Genomic DNA, 21,612 nt, shown 5'->3' on the forward strand with positions numbered 1-21,612 from the left:
CTGTGACCTAAATAGATTTATGGTTGTGCTGATCTGATCATTTTTGTAATGTACACTGTCGATTATTGTTTTAATATTTATCAGAATCATCTATTGTGAGTTGCACTGCACTGATAGGGACTTTTAGGCCTGAGATGTGAGAATTTCTAAATCTTTATCTTCTACGAACATCACAAAGAGATCACAGAGATCTCTGATGGTTGAGTCAGATCAGAGGCCTCAGTTTGCTTTGGGTTTTTGTAGCAGAGAGGAAAAGAAGAGGAAGGGGCTTCAGGTTCAGAGAAGAGCTGAAAACCGCAGTGATCATTAGACTGTAACATGGCTTATCATTACAATCATGAAGTTTGCTCTGCACTTCATGCTTTAACCGCAAACATGCAAGAGTTATGTATCATTTTGTAGAATAAGCAAATAAATTCCAAAAAATGATCTGAACAATTAAAAGAATATATGTGCAACTAGAGTTTAACCAGTTTAATCACCTCAATAAATGTAATCACTTATTATAATCTAGGTCAGGTACTGTACCTATAAGTTGTGTACCAAAAGTGTGGTTTGTACCAGTGGAACGTGCAAGTTGTGCAGAACAATGAGTTTGAGAGTTGGATGCGTGGTGGCGTGTTCATGTGCGGTACCAGTGTAGGTGGATGAGGTGCTTCTGATGGCCTGACCTTAATACTGCCATATATAAGCTTCAAATAAACCTAGACATTACATTCTAAAGTAAAACACATTAGCAAGACAGAAAAAAGCATTGGGCTTCCTGGCTGCTGCATGCCTCCTACAATACATGGAGATTGTAGTGTGCTCTACACCATCTCAGTTGCTCAAAAAAAAAAAAAAAAAATCGAGATTTTGTCAACTTTCATTATATGGTTACAGTACTAACTTTTAATAGTGTTATAGCACCACTGTATTGGTGTGATGACATTGTTTGATGAGTTACACAGACATCAGGGCTGCTGCTGACCCAGGTAGGTTTTTTAGTTGAAAAACAAAAGGTTTCCGAATAACCTACAGCCTTTGAAATTGAAAAATACAATTTAGGTGAATTTTTGTGACTATTTTTCTTAAAGAATGTAGTAGGCGACTTAGTGTATCTGCTTAAAGTTGGCAAAATCGCAAGTGTATGCTAGGTTAGTTACTGGGAGCTTATAGCCTACCTTGAGAAAGTGAAAATATTGTTTTTTAAATAATACAGAAAAAGAAACATATGATGCATTATTATTATTAATAATATGAATATTTCAAATGTTGATGAACAAAACAGAAAATAAAAAATAAAAATATCTATTGCTCTAAGTAGCTACACCGCAGAACTTGTTTCAGTCAAACGGGCGTGACTCCAGCGTAGGGTTTTCATATCATCTAGTGCTTCACCCACTGTCGGTCTGTTATTCCAGCTCAGTGTTAATAATGGAGGATTTAAAGGAATTGGGCTTAATCTTGTAACTCGATATGGATTAGATTCGGATCAATGTAGAATTTGTGTCTTTCGTGTATCAATTCGTTTTCGTCATCATGAGGAGTTTAACTGTCTGCTCGGCGAAATGTTGAGAAATACTATTGGCAAAACAGCATTCTTTTTTTTGTTCCTTATGGTTTTGAAAGGTGAATGTATGTACTGGCGTTTTTCTATTGTGTTTGTCGGTTTGTTTTTCATGTTAATGTTAAATTAATTTTTCTAATTGTCCAGTTTATGGGTTTATATGTCTAATGCTTAAGCTATATTAGAGCTTTTGTAATTCGGCTTTTGTTTATGAGAATATGTCTGCTTGTAAATTATAACGAGAATCTAGATATGTTTCTGAATGTGTTTCAGGTGTGTCTGTTGTTGAGACAGATGAAGTAAAGTCAGTATCAGTGACGGAGGGAGATTCGGTCACTTTAAACACTGACATTAAAGTACAGAAAGATGATCTGATATTGTGGAACTTTGGACTTCGAGAAGCTCGTATAGCTGAGATCTATAAGCAGACGACTGATATTCAAAACAGTTATGAGACATTTGGAGACAGACTCCAGATGGACAGTCAAACTGGATCTCTGACCATCAGAAACATCAGAACTGATCACTCTGGACTTTATAAACTACAGATCGGCAGAAGCAAAGAAACATCATACAAGAGATTCAATGTTACTGTCTATGGTGAGTTAAATATTCTCACACAGTTTGCTTTGTCTTGTTTACTTGTGATATATTTTCAATATTGGCTATTCATCCTCTCATGAAATACACCAGGAGTCGGCAGCTAATATTGGTGCACGGAGGGGTAGGCTAATCATGGCACATGCGCAAAAGCGAGAGAGGTTAGGCTATAAAGTACCTCGTACCTGCAGATCAACATTTTGATGTAATAATTCCTCATAATAACACAGCTTGTTTTATTAACGGAGGAACTATAAATACTAATAAAGTGTGAGAATTAAACCGCGTAAGTCAATGAAAGCGCGCAGCTCTGATAAACGAGCGCGAGCACTGCGCATCACGAGCCGCTGAAAACACGACACGGATTAAGACTACAGATGTAGACTATCACACAAGTTAAGACCGTTTGACTGACAGTTTACAGTTTGTTCTACTGTATTTGTAGCGGTTAGCTTTTAGGGAAAAAGTTAAGTCTAACTTAAACCTGAGAAAAAACAAACTTGTAGGATTTTGGCAAATTTACAACACATTTTAAGGAAAATTGCGTCCGAAATGTTTAATGTTGTGCACTATTTCTGTGTTAGCTTACAAATCAAATAAGCAAGTTTGTGATTAATCAAGTAATGCTGTAAAATGTGTTAATCGTTTAATTAAGCCATTATATACTTTTAAAATGTGGTTATGTGTATTGATACATTTATGGCACAGTGATTAATTAGGAAACTTAAAAATCGCACTTCATGACAAAAAGGTTGTCGACCCCTGCTATAAACACAATTGATGCATCAAGTTATTTGTTATTGACTGATTTACTCTCATAAAGGAAAACCTTTTATGTTTTCCAGCTCACCTGCCTGTACTTAACATCACCAGTAACTCTTCAAACTGTTCATCATCATCAAGATCATCAGAGTCCAATTGTTCATTGTTGTGTTCAGCTGTGAATGTGAGTCATGTGACTCTCTCCTGGTTCAAAGGAAACAGTTTATTGTCCAGCATCAGTGTGTCTGATCTCAGCATCAGACTCTCTCTACCTCTGGAGGTGGAATATCAGGATAAAAACACCTACAGCTGTGTGATCAACAATCCCATCAGTAACCAGACTCAACATCTCAATGTCACTCAACTCTGTCACACATGTGCAGGTACATTTGCAGTCATACATTTCTAGTACTGAACAACTCTGTTTCATCATGTATGAATTAAATATATTTTTCCTTCTGTTCGAATGGCATCATTGCTATTCTATAACTATTCTTTGTATTGTTTAGACTTGACTGCATTGACTATATTCCTTGCTGCATTCATTCCTACTGTACTTTTGGTTATACTCGTGGGAGTGATGTACTTTCTCAACAGGAAGCGCAAAAGAATAGATGAAAAAGGTAAGCTGTTTTTTTAGCTTCTGTTAAGAAAGTAGAAATCTATTAATACCTTTGCATTAAGTTTTTTTAACTGATGTTCATGACTCACCCTTACCCTTGAGGAAACTCTTTAGGGTTTGAACCATGTGCTCATACAGTGGAACCAGTCCAGACAGAAGAGGAAGAGGTACAATATGCTGAAACAGGATTTTGTAGAAAAAATGATCAAAAAAAGGTAAGATGTTCATGATCCGCCATCAGCATGTCCATCGTCACATCTAACCAAAATTGATCATTTATTCACCCTTTATGTTGTTCCAAACTGTATGACTTTTTTTTTCTTTAGTGGGACATAATTTCCAGGTCATTCTTTTTATTAGAATTAAAGTGAATGAGAATAGGGGCAGTAAAGCTCTGAAATGACAAAAAGCACCATAAAATTATCATTAAAAAAATTGATTATGTGATATTCCAAGTCCTATGTTAGACCCATTTAAGTGGTATAACATAGAAAATATCCCTATTTCAACAATATATAATAATCTCTATTTCTTAAAAAAGGGTGATATAAAAGATCTGTCTTGAACCTGTATTCAGGGATATTTCCACCACATGCTCTGATTTGCCTTCTCTGTGTATTTCTTGGAATTCTGACGTCTGGTAGTGACAAATTTTCTCCTGGCGTGCTTTTAGCTGAGATTTCAACAATCCTTGTAATTTCTCACCTTTGATTTGTGTTGTCTTGCAGAAAGCTAAGGAGATACCAGAAACGATATACTCCAGCGTTGTCACATGAGACTGAGCAAAATTTGAGCAAAATTCAGAATGTCAGCTATGCAGCTGGACTTGTTTTTATTTTGGACCTATTTGCCTAAAACAGGAGAGGAACACAGAAGAACTCAGCTGAAACTGACTGTTGATGTCTTTTACATATCCAAATAGACCTGTGAGGACCAAAGACACATTTGCATGTGAGAGTCATAGTAAGCACAGAAACAAGCTAAAGCTTGCTGAAAAGCTTAAGTGATACATAGAACCACAAAATGCTATTTTATGTTTTCTAAATGTTTTTGTTTTTGTTGAAAGCTGTTTTTTAACCTATTGAATAAAATTACTTACTTAAGTATTAAGTATTTAATTAATTAAGTATTTTTATTAACATTAGTTAATAAAAATACATTGTTCATGGTTAAGTCATGTTAGGTCATGTCCATTTTAATTTTAACTGGTACTACTTTTGATTTTAATAATGTATTAATAAATGTTTAAATTAACATTAGCTAAGATTATTAAAGGCTTTAGAAGTGTATTTTTCATTATTAGTTTATGTTAACTAGTGAAAATCTTTTGGTATCTCACAATTCGATTCAAATCGATACTTGAGGGTCACGAATCGATTAAAAATTGATTCTCAAATTTGAACTGCATTCAATTCAGTATATACATGATTTGATAGATTTGATTCTAAGCTTTGAATTTTAGCTATTTTATTTATTTTAACTCAAATTAAATTAAACTGAAAATATAAAAGAAAAATAAATGAAATGATCAGTTCAACACAAAATGAAGGAAATGTACAGTGGTGTGTCAGAGTGTGGAAAGATTGATGAGCTGTGCATGTCCTTTATTGGAACGGCTAATTCGATCACTTAGGCTATGTGCATGTCAAGTTGAGAAACGTATCGAATCAAAGGAAATAATTATAATCTAGTTCGAATTGGTATAAGATATAATTGCGATTCATTGTGAATCGATTTTCCCCCCACCCCTAATGTTAACTAATGTATTTAAATAATGTTAACAAATGGAACCTTATTATAAAGTGTTACCAAATTATCTTTCAGGAAACTTGGGGGAAAAAAACCTTCACATTTTAGTTCACATTCTACATTACCTTAAATGCATTGCTCTCACGTTAAAAAAAAAAACTGCATGTTCATGCATTAGACTGCTTTAAATGCACATTCTCTGTCTGTACACGTTAATAACCAATGGTTGTTGTGCTTCTCGGGGTTGCTCGAGCTAATGTTTCTTACGGTAAGCAGCAAGCTTACCCCACCCCAACCTTTTTCCTGCCTGTCTTGTAATACAACACTGCAAGTCTTTACACGTCCCTTCATCTTCATACCATATAATTTCACATGAAGGCTTGAAATCTGGCATGGCATTTTTATATCTGTAGTATTTTAAAACCATGGTGATACTTTTCCCTTTTTAATTGGCACAATTTAGTTGTACAAGTATGCTGCAACATTACATTCTTTTTTTCTTTTATTTTTTGATGAGATTAAAGAATATTTCTCTAACAACACTGAATTCTTTCAACTGCTGTTTTTCCAAGAAAAAGGGTGTGGTCTCTGCGGTGTCTGTGGATTAATGTTTCTGGTGTTCACTTCTGTTAGATGTTCATATTACAAGCATTTGAGCTTAACGACCCTAAGTGAGTGTTGTTATCTTTGATTGGAGAAATCTGGGAGATTATACCTAACTTCACAGACTGCACGTTTTGACGTCTTAAATACAGCAGCTTTAGAATAATTGTTTGTAGTGTATTATTTACACGTGAAACGAAAGTGGAAACTATTTTACTAATGTTATTGCCACCTAGTGGCCGCATAACAGAATGACGTCCACTGGCGCGTCAGATCTGCCGTCTCGGGTGTATAAAAAATACACCGTGTTGCAGTAGGCCTATTCTTTCAATAAACTTTCTTCAAGTTTGCCGTTGGAAAAAAAAAAACAATCTTATTGTTGGAATGTCAACTCAGTACACTTTTGTTTTCCAGATATGAAATCTGAATTAAATACAGCAATATTTAACGATGCAGAGTCCTCAAATAACAATATGGTTGCATACGCTGTTTTTTAACGCAGACACCATATACACAAATAGAATTCTGAGTATACAAACAAACTGAAAAAAAAAAAACATATAATAGGCTACATAATCATCCAGCTACTGAGTTTTATATAGGCCTATTATGCAAAGAGTCAGAATTTAAGAATCCCACTTAGTGCCCATGCACTGCAGTATTTGCAGACACTGTCTATATATGGCAGTAATTTCCAAAGTTAAAGGGATAGTTCATCCAAAAATAAAAATGATCCCATAATTTACTCACTCTCAAGCCATCCTAGGTGTATATGACTTTCTTCTTTCAGCCAGACACAGTTGGGAGTTACATTTAAAAAAATATCCTGGCTCTTCCAAGCTTTATAAAGGGAGTGAATGGTACCTTCTTTTTTCTTTTTTTTAAACCCAAAAAGATATAAATATGGATATTTTTCTAACAAAATTGCTTCGCTTCAGAAGGCCTTTATTAACCCCCTGGAGCCGTATGGATTACTTTTATGATGAATGGGTATGCTTTTTTGGGCCTTAAAGGATTAGTTCACTTTCAAATGAAAATTAGCCCAAGCTTTACTCACCCTCAAGCCATCCTAGGTCCATATGACTTTCTTCTTTCAGATGAACATAATCAGAGTTATATTAATAAATATCCTGACACATCCAAGCTTTATAATGGCAGTGAACAGGGTTCACGAGTATGAGCTGAAGAAAGTGTCTCCATCCAATCATTAATGATTTATGAGTCAGTTCTTTTCAGTAAATTGGCCAAAACCGTTTGCAAAATCGATTGTTGTCTGAATCTATTTGTAATTTTGTTCAGTTGGTTCAAATTTGTCCGAAATCGCATACTCTCTTAGGTATTATTTTGAATAAGTAATTATTTCACTTACACTAAAAAAGTACGTTCACTATAGTATAATTGTGTGTAGTATGAATGTAATTTGGACGTATTACATCCATCATGCTCCATATCAAGGTCAGTTGTGTCGCTTCACAGTCATTCATAAATCCTCTCCTGTGGCCTCATGGGATAGTAAAGTTGTATGCACACTTCAGAATCTTGCCAGAAATAGCTAGTAGGTCAGTAGTAGGTTTTTGCCTACTCTTTTATGAGTACATACAGTACTTCTTTTGTCACATACTGTTTTTCACCCACTATGTAGTAGGGAAGTATGCGATTTCGGACGCAGCCATCATCACTAGTACAGCTATTCTTCCGTGGTGTATAGTATTTGAGTAAATGTAATTAGTTACTTTACTTAAGTAGACCTATCTTTTCGGCTACTTTGTAGTTTTACTAAGTAAATGTACTTTTTACTCCAATACTTGTGATGAGTAATGCAATTACACATTACATTTTGCATGGCACCTAACTTATTCTTCTCCCACAGCACAGAAACAGCACTTTTAAAAGTGGTAAATGATTCAGGTGTCCATAGTATCCTTGTTCTCCTTGATCTCAGTGCAGCATTTGATACTGTTTGCCATTCTATACTTCTTTATATCTATCGGATAGACAGCAGTTTGTTAGGATAGGTAAGAATAGATCTTGTACCGTCACTATTTCCCGTGGTGTACCTGGTCCCCTTTTGTTTCTCATTTATGTGCTGCCACTGGGTCAGATCATCAGACGTCATGGTCTCAATTTTCATAGTTAAGCTGATAATATTCAAATTTATTTTACAGTTAAACCCAACTCAGTCTGTCCACCCCTTTCTGTTATTTCTTGTCTTCAGGAACTTAAAACCTGGATGTCTGATAACTTTTTACAACTTAATGCTGATAAAACTGAAATCCTGCTGGTTGGTCCTAAATCACAGAGCTTTTCCCAGCACATTTTTATTGATATCAATGGTGTCCAGGTTAGGCCATCAACAACTGTGTGGAATTCGACTCTACGTTTTGATTCACATTTTGGTCAGATTGTTAAATCATGCTTAGACCAATTGCAAAACATTGTTCGTATACGTCCCTCACTTAATTCTAGAGCTGCAGAAACTGTTATCCATGCTTTTATAACCTCCAGATTGGACTATTGTAACTCCTTATATAGCGGCCTACCTGCCAAAGCAATTAAACGCCTTCAAATGGTACAAAACTCGAGCCCTTACATATAACAAAAAATCTGCGCATATCACTCCCATCCTTTACCAACTTCACTGGCTTCCTGTGGTCAATCGTATCCAGTTTAAACTCTTAGTCTTAGTTTATAAGGCCTGTCATGGCCTCGCACCTCAATACCATGCCGAGTTAGTGCAACCTTATGTTCCTGCCCGGACCCTCAGATCTAGCAATGATAACTTGCTTGTCATGCCCAAGTATAAACTCTCTACTGTGGGTGGTAGGGCTTTCAGTATTATAGGCCCTAAGCTATGGAATAATCTGCCCCATAATCTTCGTGCTACCTCCTCTCTTCATACTTTTAAGTCTCAACTTAAAACTCATCTATTCACTTTGCTCTGTAAATAATTATCTTTCCTTCCTGTTTCTCTGTCTCCCTTTTTTCTGTTTGTATGTTACACAACCACTCTCTTGACATATAGCTTAGTGATGTTTATCATCTGATTGCTTGACCTCTCATGTTAATTATCTGTAATTATTTGTTGTCAACTTCTGTTCTTCTGAATGTTCCCTTCTGACTGTCTGTTATATTTTTTTTGTCAATTGATTGTATTAATTTTGTGAAGCGACCTTGGGTTCTTGAAAGGCGCTATAAAAAATAAACATATTATTATTATTTATTATTCTTGCAGCAGTTTGTTTCTGCTATAAGGAAGCAATACTGCCATCTAAGGGCACTGAAGGTACTATATCTTGTGCGTTTTGCTTTTACTCACCAAAATTTGTCAAAAAAGGCTACTTTACGTGAATGCGAGTGCATAAGTTGATAGTTGCTGAATCGCAGGTGTTTGGTTTTAGAGATGAGGTCATGACTGCAGCCGGATGAGGCCGAAACCAGCATATCTAGTGCAAGTAGACTTTGACTATTTAATTTTAATTAACATTATTTTATTCATCCGCTATTTTGACAAGACAATGTTGAAGGATATTGGTTTACTAATGGCCTTTTTGTGCACTTGAGCTTAACTGAGACTTGAGAGTTTGTAGATGTTTAAGACGCTGTTGTGACGACCTTGATTTATTGCAATATTGAGGTGTTCAGTTTTTGTGTGATTTTAGAAAATAAACATGATTGCTCTCCTCACAAATTAATTGTTTCTTATTTTCACTGCATGTCTCTTAGGTGTCGAGGACTAGTGCATCTCTGAGCCACATTCAGCATGAGTAAAATACTTGAGTACTGTTAAAATCAGATACTTTAAGACTTTTACTCAAGTCTTACTGGAATTGGTGACTTGTAACTTGTAATGGAGTAGTATTAGCTGTAAGGTATCTGTACTTTTACTAAAGAATGGTTTTCAGGTACTCTTTACACTTTCTGCTATTCTTCTACTTCACTTTCCTGCTTTTTAAGCTTCACTTTTGCCACCTAATGATAAGGCATACAGATCGTATAACAGATCATCAGACACCGTAAGTCATCTTGTTTATTTTCCTCAATTTTTAAAGTATTTTAATCATGAACCTCTACAGTTCATTTTAATTTTATGGAAGGGTAAGGTTTAGGGTTTGGGGTAGCTTTTTAGCTATATTTACCATGAGTCTATATTAATTTGATTTTATAATTTATTTTACGCTTTACTAATAGCTGTTATTTCATACTTCATAAGATTCGAAAGCAATATAAGTTACATAAGTTGCAATATAAACATTCCATAAAATTTCAATTCAAATATGTAATAATTTACTTCAAAACATTGTTTTAGTCAATGACATCCACTTGTTTCTTTGCAGAAGGTTTAATTTGTTGTAGTAGGTGTAACTTACAGGGATGTGGTTTGTGCTGCAGGACAGACATAAATACAATCATTTAGAAAAAAAGATTATAGGCTATTAGGCTATTATGTGTCATGTGAATAGTTGTTATTCACACCGAAAGTGTTCTTCGTGCTGCTCCGGTGTTCCATTGCCCTGCATCTTTTGTTTTTGGTGTAAAATGCATTTAGCCTAATTTTACAATTTATTCAGAGATGAAATGGATGTTTTCACCTCTCATTCACATAAAGTAGACAATTGCTCAACTTTCTTTGTCTGGATCTGGCGTAATAAACAAGTACAGCAACAGCAGACATTCCCACCAGAGCATAAATCAGTGAAGGAATCACACCCTCAGAAAGAAGGTATAAGTCTGGGGAAAGAAAAGACCACTATTATGTGAGAAATCTTCATCATTTCATCAGTTCGTGTCAGTCTGACACAAAAAACTATAAATGCCTCTTTGGATACATATTACAGGTTAAACGTACCTTGTAATATACATAATGTCAGTTAACACTTACATTACCATTGACATACCTGCACATGTGTGACAGTGTTGACTGATGTTGTCCAGATGTTGAGTCTGGTTTCTGATGGGATTGTTGATCACACAGCTGTAGGTGTTTTTATCCTGATATTCCACCTCCAGAGGTAGAGAGAGACTGATGCTGAGATCAGACACACTGATGCTGGACAATAAACTGTTTCCTTTGTACCAGGAGAGAGTCACATGACTCACATTCACAGCTGAACACAGCAATGAACATCTGGACACTGATGATCCTGATGATGATGATGATGATGAACAGTTTAAAGAGTTACTGATGATGACAGGAATGGGGAGATGAGCTGGAAAAGAAGGATAAAGGACATCCATAAGGACATCAATAAATAACAAATAACTTGCATGCATAAGTGGAGAATCTCTGGTAGGAAGTGTGAGAGGATTTTTCTATAGTTTGCAAACTCAGGAGATTTTACACACTACACAGGAATACATATATACGTATACTGTATACAAACCCGATTCCAAAAAAGTTGGGACACTGTACAAATTGTGAATAAAAAAGGAATGCAATAATTTACAAATCTCATAAACTTATATTTTATTCACAATAGAATATAGATAACATATCAAATGTTGAAAGTGAGACATTTTGAAATGTCATGCCAAATATTGGCTCATTTTGGATTTCATGAGAGCTACACAATCCAAAAAAGTTGGGACAGGTAGCAATAAGAGGCCGGAAAAGTTAAATGTACATATAAGGAACAGCTGGAGGACCAATTTGCAACTTATTAGGTCAATTGGCAACATGATTGGGTATAAAAAGAGCCTCTCAGAGTGGCAGTGTCTCTCAGAAGTCCAGATGAGCAGAGGATCACCAATTCCCCCAATGCTGCGGCGAAAAATAGTGGAGCAATATCAGAAAGGAGTTTCTCAGAGAAAAATTGCAAAGAGTTTGAAGTTATCATCATCTACAGTGCATAATATCATCCAAAGATTCAGAGAATCTGGAACAATCTCTGTGCGTAAGGGTCAAGGCCGGAAAACCATACTGAATGCCCGTGATCTTCGGGCCCTTAGACGGCACTGCATCACATACAGGAATGCTACTGTAATGGAAATCACAACATGGGCTCATGAATACTTCCAGAAAACATTGTCGGTGAACACAATCCACTGTGCCATTCGCCGTTGCCGGCTAAAACTCTATAGGTCAAAAAAGAAGCCATATCTAAACATGATCCAGAAGCGCAGGCGTTTTCTCTGGGCCAAGGTTGAGCAACTAGAAGCCTGTATTAGACAAGAATGGGACAACATTCCTATTCCTAAACTTGAGCAACTTGTCTCCTCAGTCCCAGACGTTTGCAGACTGTTATAAAAAGAAGAGGGGATGCCACATAGTGGTAAACATGGCCTTGTCCCAACTTTTTTGAGATGTGTTGATGAAATTTAAAATCAACTTATTTTTCCCTTAAAATTATACATTTTCTCAGTTTAAACATTTGATATGTCATCTATGTTGTATTCTGAATAAAATATTGAAATTTGAAACTTCCACATCATTGCATTCCTTTTTTATTCACGATTTGTACAGTGTCCCAATTTTTTTGGAATCGGGTTTGTATATATGATGCAGAGAGATCCATGCAGACAAGCAATGATTATGTCAGAGATCAAATTTGAATAGGGAATAATACATTTTAAATGTAAAATTATAATGTAAAAATGTAAAACTATAAAGACAACAGATGAATTAAGTAAATATGAAAATTGAAATAGCAAATCTTATTCAATAGTTTATAATGAAATCCAAAGTATTGTATGTATCTAACAGATGAAGATCAGAGTATAGAGAAAGAAGGACCCAAAAGAAGTAATATATTTGCAGAATGAAAGAAAAGAAGCAGCAGCAGAAGAAGCAAAAGTAGAAGAAGCACATGTGAAGAACAAAATAAGAGCAGAGAATATATATGCAGGAAACTTGCATCTTCCTAAACTTGTGATTTGATCTGATAAGAAAAGGTCAAACTTTTCCATTATGTCATAGTTGGTGTAATGGCTAGGTTGAAGTGACCGGTCAAATGCTACGGTTGCAAAGATAGACAAATATAGATAGACGAGGTGTGGTTTTGACACCTTTATGCTCTTTAAGACAATATTGCAGATCTTGCATTATCTCATGTCTGCAGAGGTGGAAACAGACATATTTTAATACAAAGGTACATCACCTAATCAATTCTGATAGAAAATACACCCACTCGATCTTATAGCAAAGAAGAGACACCAAAGATCTTACATTTGGCAATAATCAAACATATCAGAGCATAGTAGAATCTATTAAAGAAAGAAGTAGCATTTTATTTTACAGTCCTGTTCTGCACATTGTTACGTATACAGAAGGGGACAGCGACACAGGAATGCAGGTATTAAAGTTTATTGAGTGACCAGAATCAAACAGAGTGCAGATGAGTGAAGACAGGTTAATACGTTGACTGGAGTGGCTGATAAACTGATACTTGTCTTGGTGATGCAGGATGGGCAGACGGATGGCAGACTTGAAGCTTGAGCAGACACAGATGAACTTCACAGGAGACGAGGAGACAACGAGGAGTCGAGGGAACACAGGAGACAGGTAAGTATCGTCAGAGGAGTCCTTAATGTAAGCAGACTGGTGAGTACCAAGTGCAAACGAGACCGGACAGTGACTGAGTGAGAGTGTGGGCCTTTTGTGCTGCTGGTGATGAGGGTGCTGATGAGCTGCAGGTGTAAGTGATTAGTACTCTGGTGATGACGTGCGCTGTGTCTGTGAGAGTGTAGAGCCTGGCGTGTCTGTGACATTACCCCCCCCCCCCCCCCCCCACGGCCCGCTCCTGAGGGCCGCGGACCCCGACGTCGTGGTGGTCGGCCTCTGCCACGGGGTGCTGGTCTCTCTGGATGAGTAGCATGGAAGGAGTCAAGTAGGTTGGGGTCGAGTATGTCATTCCTGGGGACCCATGAGCGATCCTCGGGGCCGTAACCTTCCCAGTCCACCAGATACTCGAGAAGACCACCACGACGCCGGGAGTCCAGGATCTCTTTCACCAGATAAGCAGCTCCATCATCCACGATGATAGGAAGGGGGGGTTCCTCGACTGCGCCAGGCTCTGTGGAAACAGAAACAGAGGGGTAGTGAGGCTTCAACAAGGAGACGTGGAATGTGGGGTGAATTTTGTATTCCGGTGGGAGCTGGAGTTGGTAGGTGACCGGGTTGATCTGCCGCAGGATGGTGAACGGGCCAATGAATCTGGGACTCAGTTTCCTACAGGGCAGGCGCATTCTGATGTCCCTAGTGGACAGCCAAACCTTTTGTCCCGGCTGGCAATTGGGAGCGTTGGATCGCCGAAGGTTGGCTGTCATCCTGCGCCTGCGTAGGGCTCGTTGGAGCTGGTGGTGTGCGGAGTCCCAGACCCTCTCGCTCTCTCGGAACCAGTAGTCGACCGCAGGTATGTCCGAAGGCTCTCCTGACCAGGGGAACAGTGGGGGTTGGTAGCCGAGTACGCATTGAAACGGGGTGAGTCCGGTGGTAGGCTGTCGCAGGGAGTTTTGGGCGTACTCGGCCCAACCCAGGAACTGGTTCCAAGAGTTCTGGTGGTCGTGGCAGAAGGTACGGAGGAAGCGGCCGATCTCTTGAACCTTCCGCTCCGTCTGCCCGTTCGTCTGGGGGTGGTAACCGGAGGAGAGGCTGACGGTCACACCTAGGAGGGTGAAGAAGGCCTTCCAGACCCTGGAGATAAACTGGGGCCCTCTATCTGACACGATGTCCTCCGGAATTCCATAGTATCTAAAGACATTGTTGAACATTAGCTCAGCAGTCTCCATGGCCGTGGGTAGTCCCCTTAAGGGAATCAGGCGACATGATTTGGAAAATCTGTCAACGATGACTAGGATGCAGGTACAGTTATCCGAAACTGGGAGGTCGGTGATAAAATCCACTTCTAGGTGTGACCAAGGGCGGTTGGGAACGGGCAGAGGTTGGAGTTTGCCGGAGGGAAGGTGCCGAGGACTCTTTGAGATGGCGCATTCCTTGCATCCCTGCACGTACCTTCTGACGTCTGATGCCATGTTCGGCCACCAGAAGCGCTCTTTCAGCAGCGAGAGGGTTTCATTGACCCCCGGGTGGCCAGTGCCCAGTGACGTGTGAGATGCGTGGATGAGGGGAGTGCGCCGTGTCCGAGTGATGTAGAGCAAACCGGGGGGGCAACCCGGCGGAGCGTTGGTGGAGGCATTGGACTCGGGAAGCGTTTCCTCAGACCAGACGATGGGACTTACAAAGAGCTTCTCAGGTAGGATAGGTTCAGGAGTGTCTGAGGGTTCATCGGGACCATGGAGGCGGGAGAGGGCGTCTGCTTTCACGTTCTTAGAGCCTGGACGGTAGGAGATAGAGAAGTGGAAACGAGTGAAAAACAGAGCCCAACGTGCTTGGCGGGGGTTAAGTCTCTTTGCTTCACGGAGATACTCCAGGTTTTTATGGTCAGTTAGCACAGTGAACGGATGTTTAGCACCTTCGAGCCAATGTCTCCACTCTTCCAGGGCAAGCTTGATAGCGAGAAGCTCCCTGTTACCGATGTCATAGTTTGTCTCCGCCGGGTTGAGTTTGCGGGAGAAGAAGGCACATGGGTGGAGTCTACTTGGATTCCCCTGCTGCTGTGACAACACCGCTCCCACTCCGGTGGTCGAGGCGTCGACCTCCACGATGAAGGGTTTCTCGGGTCCGGGTTTACCAGGAGGGGAGCGGTGGTGAAGGCTTTCTTGAGGGTTTCGAAGGCTTGAGTTTCTGCGGGGGTCCAGGACAGAGACATGGGCTTACTGCGCAGGAGGTTGGTGAGTGGAATAGCAATGGTGCTGTAACCTTGAATGAATCGACGGTAGAAATTGGCAAAGCCCAGGAATCTTTGGAGTTCTTTTATGGTGGTGGGAATGGGCCAGTCCTTGATAGCAGAAACCTTCCTCTCGTCCATCCGGATGCCACTGCGGTCGATGTTGTAACCAAGGAACTGCACTGAGGGTTGGTGGAAGGTACATTTCTTTGCTTTGAGGTACAGGTGGAACTCCCTCAGGCGTTGCAGGACCTCCGCAACGTGGTGGCGATGGTCGGCCATGCTCCGGGAGTAAATCAGAATGTCGTCGATGTAGACCAGGACTGACTTGTGGAGGAACTCCCGGAGCACCTCATGGATGAAATCCTGGAATACGGAGGGGGCGTTGACCAATCCATACGGCATAACCAAGTATTCATAGTGGCCAGTAGGGGTCACAAATGCGGTCTTCCACTCGTCCCCCTCACGTATCCGGATGAGGTTGTATGCGCTGCGGAGGTCCAACTTGGTGAACACAGTGGCACCCCGGAGGTGTTCGAGAGCGGATGGGACGAGAGGAAGAGGATAGCGGAATTTAACGGTTATCTTGTTGAGGGCTCTGTAATCTATGCAGGGCCGCAAGCCTCCGTCCTTCTTGGCCACGAAGAAAAAGCTTGAAGCAGCAGGGGAAGTAGACGGACGGATGTAGCCCTGTGACAGAGCTTCCTGGATGTATTCCTCCATGGCCTTCTCCTCCGGGATGGAAAGTGAATAGATCTTCCCTTTGGGCACTGGCTCACCCGGCAGCAGATCGATGGCACAGTCCCATGGCCGGTGTGGAGGCAGCGTGGAGGCTTTCTTGGGGCAGAAGACATCACTGAAGTGGGAGTAACATTGGGGAATTTCCACGGAGCGATTTTCAAGGGGGCTTTCGATGGACATGGCACAGACTGGTAGATTCTCCGTGTGAGGAGGGCTTGGAACGGGAAACTTGGGAAAGCAGTCCAGGAAACACTTGTCACCCCACTTCAGGATCTCCCCAGTTCTCCGGGAGATGACAGGATTGTGCTGCTCCAACCATGGGCGCCCTAGAATCACGTCAGAGGTGGATTCCTCCAGAACCAGCAGATGGAGTTGTTCAACGTGTAGGACGCCGACTTGAATTTGGATGGGTCCAGCACAGAGACGAACTTGTCTTCGGCTAAGGGGTTTTCCAGTCACCGAGTGGATCTCGTAAGTCATCGGCGTGGCTGTTGTCTTGAGGCGTAACTGGTGGCAGAGGGCGCCGGAGATGAAGTTGCCGGCTGACCCAGAATCGAGGAGGGCACTAACTGGAAGCGACAAACCGGCAGCAGTAAGGTTTACTACAGTGGTGAGTGGTTTCATCTTATTGAGAGAGGGAACGATGACACTCACCATAGGACGAGCTGGGCGAGTGGGGCATTCGGAGATGTAATGCCCAGATAATACACAATAGAGGCATAGATTCTGGGTCAGCCGCCTCTGCCGCTCAGCCGAAGACAGACGAGTATTCTCCACTTGCATGGGTTCGTTGGCTGGTTCTGGAGGGCTGATGGATTCTGGTCGGCGGAGTAATGATGGAAACAACGGCTGGCCCTGGTGTTCTTCAAGACACGACTGCATACGAGTGGCGAAGCGGATGGAGAGTTGGATAAACCGTTCGAGCCCGATGGAATCCTCGTATGCAGCGAGATGCAACCGCACGCGTGGATCCAGCCCTTGACGATAGGTTGTAATGAGGGCTTGCTCATTCCAGCCACTTGATGCAGCGAGGGTTCTGAACTTGAGGGCATAATCGTTAACGGACATTGAACCTTGTTTGAGTTGGTATAATTGCTCACCGATAGAAGAGTCCTAGGCAGGTCTTCCAAAAACTTCTTTGAAGTGAGCGATGAAACTGGAGAGAGACTGTGTGATGGGATTTTTCTGCGACCACAGTGGTTCAGCCCAGCGAAGAGCCTTGCCCTCTAGTTGAGAGATTATGAAAGCGATCTTAGCGCGATCGTTCGGGTACAGGTGCGGTTGCATCTCCAGGACCAGCGTACATTGCAAAAGAAATCCGTTGCAATCCTCCACCGAACCAGAGAAGGGCGCCGGTTGAGCCATGGGACTGGCGACGGCGGGTGGTGAAGGAGAAACGGCGGTGGATGCGGAAGTGCTTGCTGGTGCAGATGCTAGCGGTGTACCGGTGAGTGCTCGGCGCAGGGCATCCACAAGCTCCTGGAAATGGTCCTGGGTGCTCATTCTGGTGCTCAGTGGTGTTGGTCCGGTCTTCTGTTACGTATACAGAAGGGGACAGCGACACAGGAATGCAGGTATTAAAGTTTATTGAGCGACCAGAATCAAACAGAGTGCAGATGAGTGAAGACAGGTTAATACGTTGACTGGAGTGGCTGATATACTGATACTTGTCTTGGTGTTGCAGGATGGGCAGACGGATGGCAGACTTGAAGCTTGAGCAGACACAGATGAACTTCACAGGAGACGAGGAGACAACGAGGAGTCGAGGGAACACAGGAGACAGGTAAGTATCGTCAGAGGAGTCCTTAATGTAAGCAGACTGGTGAGTACCAAGTGCAAACGAGACCGGACAGTGACTGAGTGAGAGTGTGGGCCTTTTGTGCTGCTGGTGATGAGGGTGCTGATGAGCTGCAGGTGTAAGTGATTAGTACTCTGGTGATGACGTGCGCTGTGTCTGTGAGAGTGTAGAGCCTGGCGTGTCTGTGACACACATACTATGGAATTATTAAAAAAAACCTAACCTTAACCCATAGTTACATTATATTACCCAGTTTCTTGAGTAAGTACACTGTAAGTACACGTACTGTAAAAATAAAGTGTAACCAACTCAAATAACATGTAAAAGAATAATAACGCAACATAAGGAATATAAAGATTAATGATGATTAAATTACAGCTATCAGTGACTAGAATTCATAAAGATAATAATAAGATTCATAAAAAGGAATATATATTATTAAAAAATAAATAATAAATGAAATAAGAATAAAGAATAAATTGTATAAATATAAATACAAATAATTTTGCATACAGCAACATATTACCCAATGGGGGAAAATCGGGAAAAATTCTAAAAAATATCACAAGTAAACAAGACAAAGCAAACTGTGTGAGAATATTTAACTCACCATAGACAGTAACATTGAATCTCCTGTATGATGTTTCTTTGCTTCTGCCGATCTGTAGTTTATAAAGTCCAGAGTGATCAGTTCTGATGTTTCTGATGGTCAGAGATCCAGTTTGACTGTCCATCTGGAGTCTGTCTCCAAATGTCTCATAACTGTTTTGAATATCAGTCGTCTGCTTATAGATCTCAGCTATACGAGCTTCTCGAAGTCCAAAGTTCCACAATATCAGATCATCTTTCTGTACTTTAATGTCAGTGTTTAAAGTGACCGAATCTCCCTCCGTCACTGATACTGACTTTACTTCATCTGTCTCAACAACAGACACACCTGAAACACATTCATATGCAATAATAATATTACTGAGCATATATACAATGTAACACTTTAGCACGCAGTGATGACAGGATGTGATTTCTTTGAATGTTTCCACTGTTCATTACTGGCCCATTATCTCATTTATAATGATTCAAGTTTTATTTTAGAACTTAAAATTACCAATATGCAATAATATGTGTTTTGACACAAATCACTCAAATTGACAAATTAATATCGGATTATTTGAGCTGGAGACAGCCACTGGTGTTCACTCAATGACTCTAGAAAACCTCTGAAAAGATTAAAAAATCTCAACAACCAACTGCAAAAACACATTCATCAAAGAAATAAGTAATAAACATCGGTAACACTTTACAATAAGGTTCATTAGTTAAACATTAGTTAATGTATTAACTAACATAAACTAACCATGAGCAATACATTTGTTACTGTATTTGCTAATCTTTGTTAACGTTAGTTAATAAAAATACAGTTGTTCATTGTTTGTTCATGTTAGTTCACAGGGCATTAACTAATGTTAACAAGATTTTAGTAATGTATTAGTAAATGTTGAAATTAACATTAACAAACATTAATAAATGCTGTATATGTGCAGTTCATTATTAGTTCATGTTAACTAATGTAGTTAACTAATGAAACTTATTGTAAAGTGTTACCTAAACATCTTACCTTTCACACAAATGAAGAGCAAAATTAGGCACATGTATGTGAGCATCTTAGAAAAGTGACTGTGTTACTGTGGTTTCAGTTCAGAAACAGCACATGATGAAGATTCAGCCAATGGCTGCTCATACTGTTTTGAGGAAGTATCAGTCAGAGTTGAACAAAATGACTTCAGTTCCGTTCCGAAGTCCAAAACACATTGGTTTTTGTGTCTTGGTTGTTTAAATATAGTTTGATGCACCAATAGCCTATATGTTTACATGTCCATCTCATCAGGTTACGGATGCTCTTTTTAACATCTCTTTCTCATGTTGTAAAAATACAATTCAGTTTAGTCTGATTAATTTAAATTATTCCTAGGTTGTGAAAGAAATACCTAATATTTGGCATACCAAAGAGATTTTAAAAAAGGCTTTAGGCATATTTTTTTGTTGTTAAGCACAACAACATTGCATTGTATTTTAGGCAGAGGTTGATTCGTGAGAGGTTTGTAAGTGCGTGCAAAGGCCAAAGAATATAACCAGCATTGTGGTTACAACCCTCTCTTACACCTTCCGTCCACAAGACAACTTTGCACTTCATGCAAACAGTTAGAGACATCTAAGCTCTGTCTAGTACTTACAGGATCCACTGATTACTTTATTGTAGTAGCTACCGAGCAGTTTGATTCATTTCAATGACAAATCTTTTGAGTCTGTTTATCAAAAAGATTTGTTCGGTGTCCCTTTCTGCAGGTCATATCATTACACCAGATGGCAGTAAGTCAGTGCAATTTAAATGGCTTATTACCAGGTTTTTTCAAATGTAACATTTTATCCTTATGTCCAGAATACAGTTAAAAATTTATTTTTCATCTCAGAAACATTGCAAGACTGTTCCCCAGTTATCTTTCTCTGTTGCTAAAAAATTGATCAACACTTTTGTTTTTTCACGCATCGATTACTGTAATGCTCTTCTTGCTGGGGTTTCTAAATCTACCTTACATTAATTGGTCTACCTTAAATAAATTGTGACAAGACAAGTGAGCACATCTCTCCAGTTTTAGAGTCATTGCTCAGGTTTCTGATTGATTTTTAAAATTTTCATGCTGGCCTACAAGGCCTTATGTGGTTTGGCGCCACATTACTTTTCACAACTTTTAACTGTCTGCACTCCAAGGTGTGATCTCCACTCCTCGGATTCTGGTCTTTTAGTTGTTCCTCCTACTCGTTTACTCTCTATGGGTGTCACAGACACGCCAGGCTTCAACACCCTCCAATCACAGCGTACTCCATCTCCTGAGTACTGAGCACACACACCTGCACCTCATCAGCACGCCAATCAGCACCAGTATAAGAGACACTCACACTCACTCAGTCACTGTCTGGTCTCGTTCACATCTAGACTTACCTACATGCTTACCTCAAGGACTCCCAGCGATCGACTTACCTGTCTCCAGCGTTTCCAAGTCTCCTCCTGTGTTCCCAGTCTGTGTGTGAGTGTCTCCTGTCTCCTGTCTCCAGCGTTGTTCATCTCCACCGTCATCCAGGATCTTCACCTCTACAAACACAAAGGACAGTATCATTAATCTACAAACCACCATTCACTCAGAAGTTCACCTTATATTCACCTGCACGACTGTTTACTCTGCTCGGTGTCTAATAAACATCCTTATCTGTGATCTCCTGTCTCCGACCCTTCTGTACTGTAACAATGGGTAACCAGGCTTTCTCTTGTTGTGCACTAAAACTTTCGAATTCTCTTTCCATTGAGATCAGACAGGCTGAATCCTTTAGTGTTTTTAAATCTGCTCTTAAAACCCTTTTTTTCAGGATGTCTTTTATGTGATTTCTTTGTTATTTGTATGATGCTTATTTT

General features: G+C 40.0%; 2 protein-coding genes across 4 annotated transcripts; one reads left to right on the plus strand and one right to left on the minus strand.

The window, feature by feature from the left end:
• Positions 1-1,340: 1,340 nt before the first annotated feature.
• Positions 1,341-4,639, plus strand: LOC127519807 (CD48 antigen-like). Of its 3 annotated transcripts, none has more exons than XM_051907412.1 (6): positions 1,341-1,611; positions 1,823-2,149; positions 2,995-3,294; positions 3,421-3,534; positions 3,636-3,748; positions 4,262-4,639. In XM_051907412.1, the coding sequence occupies exons 1-6, from the start codon at positions 1,551-1,553 to the stop codon at positions 4,307-4,309; spliced, it is 963 nt and encodes a 320-aa protein (XP_051763372.1). In that variant the 5' UTR covers positions 1,341-1,550; the 3' UTR covers positions 4,310-4,639. The 3 variants fall into 3 exon arrangements, with proteins under 3 accessions (XP_051763372.1, XP_051763371.1, XP_051763373.1); XM_051907411.1 differs by having other exon boundaries at positions 1,342-1,617; XM_051907413.1 differs by having other exon boundaries at positions 1,345-1,617; positions 3,648-3,748.
• A 5,612-nt stretch (positions 4,640-10,251) lies between these two features.
• LOC127519851 (SLAM family member 5-like) lies at positions 10,252-19,819 on the minus strand. Its single transcript, XM_051907514.1, has 4 exons — positions 19,762-19,819; positions 18,757-19,083; positions 10,781-11,092; positions 10,252-10,613 (listed from the first exon to the last, which is right to left on the minus strand). The coding sequence occupies exons 1-4, from the start codon at positions 19,805-19,807 to the stop codon at positions 10,471-10,473; spliced, it is 828 nt and encodes a 275-aa protein (XP_051763474.1). The 5' UTR covers positions 19,808-19,819; the 3' UTR covers positions 10,252-10,470.
• Positions 19,820-21,612: the final 1,793 nt, after the last annotated feature.

This window comes from Ctenopharyngodon idella, chromosome 10, assembly GCF_019924925.1.
Source record: "Ctenopharyngodon idella isolate HZGC_01 chromosome 10, HZGC01, whole genome shotgun sequence".
NCBI lineage: Eukaryota > Metazoa > Chordata > Actinopteri > Cypriniformes > Xenocyprididae > Ctenopharyngodon > Ctenopharyngodon idella.